We start from the raw sequence: 4634 nt of genomic DNA, 5'->3' as shown, positions 1-4634 counted from the left end.
ACCCCCAAAAACGCATTTACAGTAGACCCTCAGTTAGCAAAGGCTCCAGTTAAGAAAAAAATTGATTAAAAACAAAGAATATTGATTACATTTACCTTGCTCAGTGAAAAAAATTTCACTTGTCGAAAAATTAGTGCATCTTCAGTCATCACAAAATTGTGCATAGAATGTCATACTATATAGAATTATGCACCAGGCATCATAGAATGAAAAGTAATTGACCTAAACTGTGATTTATTTCTCCAAAACATACCTATGATGGTTGTCACTAAAACATTCCTTTCTGTTTCAGGTATGTTTTTCATGATCTTTTTTTTTTATTGTTAATTCACTTAACCCAATTAAAATGGTGTGAAATTATAAGCCGTCCTGTAAGCTTACAGATACAGAAAAAATGCTAAAAGGCTGCTGATATGAAGCTTGCAGTGGACAAGGTTGTTGTAAATGCTCAATGGCATGTTCATGGATACGGTAATATTGCATCAATAATACGGTGATATCTCATCAATAATATGGTAAATAATGTATATGGTAATATCATATCAATAAAGGAAAAACAAGTAAAAATCACAGAAAATGTCATTTATTCTACCTCTACATCATCTACAATGAAAGAGGAGGACTTCAGAGTACTGTTAGTAATGGATGAGTACACTTGATCTGTACACTCTGGATGCTTCACACGTTTTAAATTAAGTTTCATTTCAAGTGTCCCTTATTACCCTATTCCCAGGGTTAGTTCAGGAGGCTTTTATTTTGCATCTGGCACCTTACAAATAGTATATGGAATTTTTTCAGGGATGCCATACAATAGCCCTCGCAAATACCTTTAAAATAAGCCCAAACTTGTTTATGAAATGTTTCATTGTAAGAAGCTATTAAGGAAAAGCGCTCAAAAACGTTCCTTATAACCCTGTTTGACAGTATAGATTTTAAACTGACAATGGAGCTAGACTTCGAAACCTTTCAATTCCTCAGAAGTAGTAAATATTTTGGCTGGTTTCTTTGCTTTTAAAATTTTGACAAATTTATTAGAACCATGAAATTTAATAATCAAAATTTGTTTGAAATTATATAATGCTCATTCATCCTACAGTGATCATGTGCACAATCTGACCAGATAGTAGCTTTTTGGTCAGTTTTATTATGGATGAATTTCATAGGATTGGATTACATATGTAATCCATGTGATCACTGTATGGTTAATAGAAATTGATATCTACTATATTTCAAGCATACAATATTTGAATAGCAGAGGCAAATATTATAAACCTATATGCCATAAAAATGATGTGTTTTTAAAGCATCTAGTAAGAGTAAAGCATGATGGCTTAACAAATTGAAGATAAATTATTTAAATATGCAAATCAGAACTTGTTATAACTTTTGTGTTTACATTAAATTTTTTTCTAAAGCATAAATGGCTCTCCTGTTACTATAGTAAGCTGCCTGCTTTGCTATTTTGACATTCAGTCGATACAATTTGATTTGTGACTCTTTGCTTCCAGTATGGAACTTTATGCAAATTTTGTCACTGTGATTCAGCCATCATTTAATCATAATTTTAAAAATCCTGTAGCATTAGTGGGAATTTTTTTACTGTTGCAGCATATAGTGGAGTTTATTACAAGAGTAGGTATTGATTCTTCTGGCATCATACTTCTCCCACACAGGGTTTGGGGCTATGAATTAACATTTTCAAGCCAATATATTTGACATTGTGGTTTGACTGGAGTTATGCCTTTGCTATTTGCCTTTACTGTTTGCCTTTGCTGTTTTCCAACTGTCACCATTAAAGAGTTAAGCTACTTTATTCTTCTCCTGTGATAAAAATGAAATAATTCCTTCAGGACCAAATAATATCTTTTCTTTGTTATTGTAACTTTCTATTGTAGCTCTTGCATGGGATGTACTATGCAATGGTGATATATCTGTGACAGCATGACATCCCAATATGATAAAATTTGTGAATGCAATTTATACCTGACGCTTTAAATTTAATACTGTTTCTTATTTTCCTTGATAGATTTAGTATATGAAGAGCAGAATCTTTGAATCACATTTATGTAAGAAGGCCAGTTGATGCTATGTATCTAAGGCATTTTCAGCGTCATTTTCCACTGTTACCAGGAGCTCTAAGCAATAAACTTTGTGCAACTGTTGCACATTATTCTGGAGATGCTGCTGTGGAAGATCTTGTCTTGAGCCCAAGCTGTATTGAACGCTTACAAAGCCTGAACAGGAAAGCTGCAGCAGCCGACCAGGGACGTGCAGCAGCGGACCAGGGTGGTGCAGCAGCAGACCAGGGTGGTGCAGCAGCCGACCAGGGTGGTGCAGCAGCAGACCAGGGTGGTGGTGTCAACAATGCTCCACCACAGTTCCTCAGGATAGTGGTGGAAGGAGGTGGCTGTTCAGGCTTCCAATATAAGTTTAATTTGGAGGATAAGCTGCAACCTGATGACAGGCAAGGGAAACTACGTATTTAATGTAATTTTTGATTATTTGTATAAAAAGTAAAAGTGTTATTGAGAATGTGTCTATATATAAATATTTAGTTACATGGCTCTTTGATAACTGTGCAATATTGAATATTTTTTAAATGAACTCCTAAAATTCATATAATATTTGGTGCCTGTTGTATTGTGCGGTTTTATTCAGCCTGTTGCATCTTTGTTTGAAGCCTGGTTTTGGATTATATTTGAATTTGCATACATAATTTTTGTCAGGTTTTCTGTATGAGCAATGCATAAAAAATATTCAAAAACTGCAAACTGACATAGGTCAAAAATTTAAATTCAATATTATGTCACCAGCCAATCCCTGTTTTATCTGCTGCTCATCTTACACAACCTCCCCAGCAATTGTTAGCACTAGCCATTAGACTAAAATTCATTAAAAATCCCATTGACTAAAATCCAGTGCATCCATCATCCATTTGTTCAAGTGTGGTTCCTACTTCCCAGCTGAACTGCATCTTATTTATATGTTTTAACTGTGTCTACTACATTCAACTTTTCTTTTTAGAAATGTTGCTTCCTACACAATTATTCTTCCTACCTATAATTATTTATACTCATGAAAATATTTTATTTGCAGACGTTTTGGTCCCCCAGACGCCAGTGTGGTGACTGATGAAGTTTCACTGTCGTTCATCAAAGGAGCCACAGTTGAATATCATACGGAGCTCATACGGGCAGCCTTCCGTATTGTCAACAACCCTCAAAGCAAGGCAGGCTGCTCATGTGGTGCATCATTTGCCATCAAAATTTAGTAGAAATATTTTTTTTGTTGAACTATGAAAATCTTCCTAGTTTGCATCTAAATTCGTAAAACGGTTTACCATAAATTGTGCAAATATTAACAAATGGAATACAAATTTAGTAGACGTTTCACATTGACTTATGCAATTTTTCCTAGTTGCCATCAAAGCTTAGAACTTATTTAATACCAAATATTGTCAGAAAGTGTGTCACTATGTTGACAATATGACCCATTAATATTTATGATCACTATGTTGACAATATGACCCATTAATATTTATGATAGCACTTGTGACTGGTTGTGTCTGGATAGAATTGACGAATCTGTCCTGACGCCTCGTCAGTTGTTGTCTTGCCTTGTTCTTAGTTCTTGATGATTATTTATGAATTGCTGCATTTATCATGAATTATCATGAGCACTTCCAATGGTGCGTGCTCTTAAGTCACTATAATGGGGGCGCTTTGTATGGAGATGTACACTGTTCATAAAATTATGATATAAATTAGATAATGGCAATGTTAAGGCAACGTCTCTAGTACGCGGACGCGGTATATGTATAGCTGCATGCTTGCTGCTAATTGATCTGATCTCTTCCAATTATCATTACGATTGTCATGGTTGGATAAATGATTAGTTGGTGAGTAAAACTTATGTTCAATAACTAATTCATATAATGTTCACTAACTAATGCATATAAAAATGAAGCCGCAAAGTTTGAGCTAAATTATTACACGCTCAATATGTTAGAGTGTCAGTTGACATGTTCTCATAGGATATTTGTGGGCATTTTTTATTGTATTATCAGACCATTTGTCTTGGTACAGTCGCTGTTTCTGTTCATTTGTTGGTTAAATGTTGTCAATTTATACTCATGCGCTTTTTCTGCTCTATTCGTTGAGAATCTTTAAATAAATGAATATGCTATATTAGCCACATGAATATGCTAAATATTAGATAAATAAATATGATATGTATTAGCCAAATAAATATGCTATATAATAGCCAAATGAATATGCTATATATTAGCCAAATTCCGGGAAATTTTTCACAGTGAAACACAGGCAATGAAACCTGCCCCCATTCACTGCATGCTTAGTTAGTTTCATTGTTGGATTATCTTGCAGTTGAATATTGTTACTATGTTTATATGAGCCTGCTGAAAGGGCAGCGTATGAACTGTATTATACAGTTCTGTATTGTATAAATGTATTCCCAAAACTTCATGCTGCTGTGAGAAATGTATAATTGTTAATGCGTGTATATTGAATAAATCTATCTGAAATATTTGTATTGTCATATCATTTGTTGCATTAAGAATATTACAATGTTAGCCCCTGAGAATGTTGCCAAGTTTGTTATGAAACTGCTTAGAC

At 34.1% G+C, this 4634-nt stretch overlaps 1 protein-coding gene across 1 annotated transcript; it reads left to right on the top strand.

Moving 5' to 3' along the window:
• The first annotated feature begins 1878 nt into the window (after positions 1-1878).
• Positions 1879-4545, top strand: LOC108677814 (iron-sulfur cluster insertion protein ErpA). Its single transcript, XM_018166101.2, has 2 exons — positions 1879-2464; positions 3097-4545. Exons 1-2 carry the CDS (start codon positions 2088-2090, stop codon positions 3269-3271), a joined length of 552 nt encoding a protein of 183 aa, XP_018021590.1. The 5' UTR covers positions 1879-2087; the 3' UTR covers positions 3272-4545.
• Positions 4546-4634: the final 89 nt, after the last annotated feature.

The sequence above is a fragment of the Hyalella azteca genome, unplaced genomic scaffold (genome assembly GCF_000764305.2).
Source record: "Hyalella azteca isolate HAZT.00-mixed unplaced genomic scaffold, Hazt_2.0.2 contig1097, whole genome shotgun sequence".
In the NCBI taxonomy this organism is placed as follows: domain Eukaryota; kingdom Metazoa; phylum Arthropoda; class Malacostraca; order Amphipoda; family Hyalellidae; genus Hyalella; species Hyalella azteca.
Note: the sequence above shows the minus strand (reverse complement) of the source record. Positions and strands in the feature narration are given on the sequence as shown.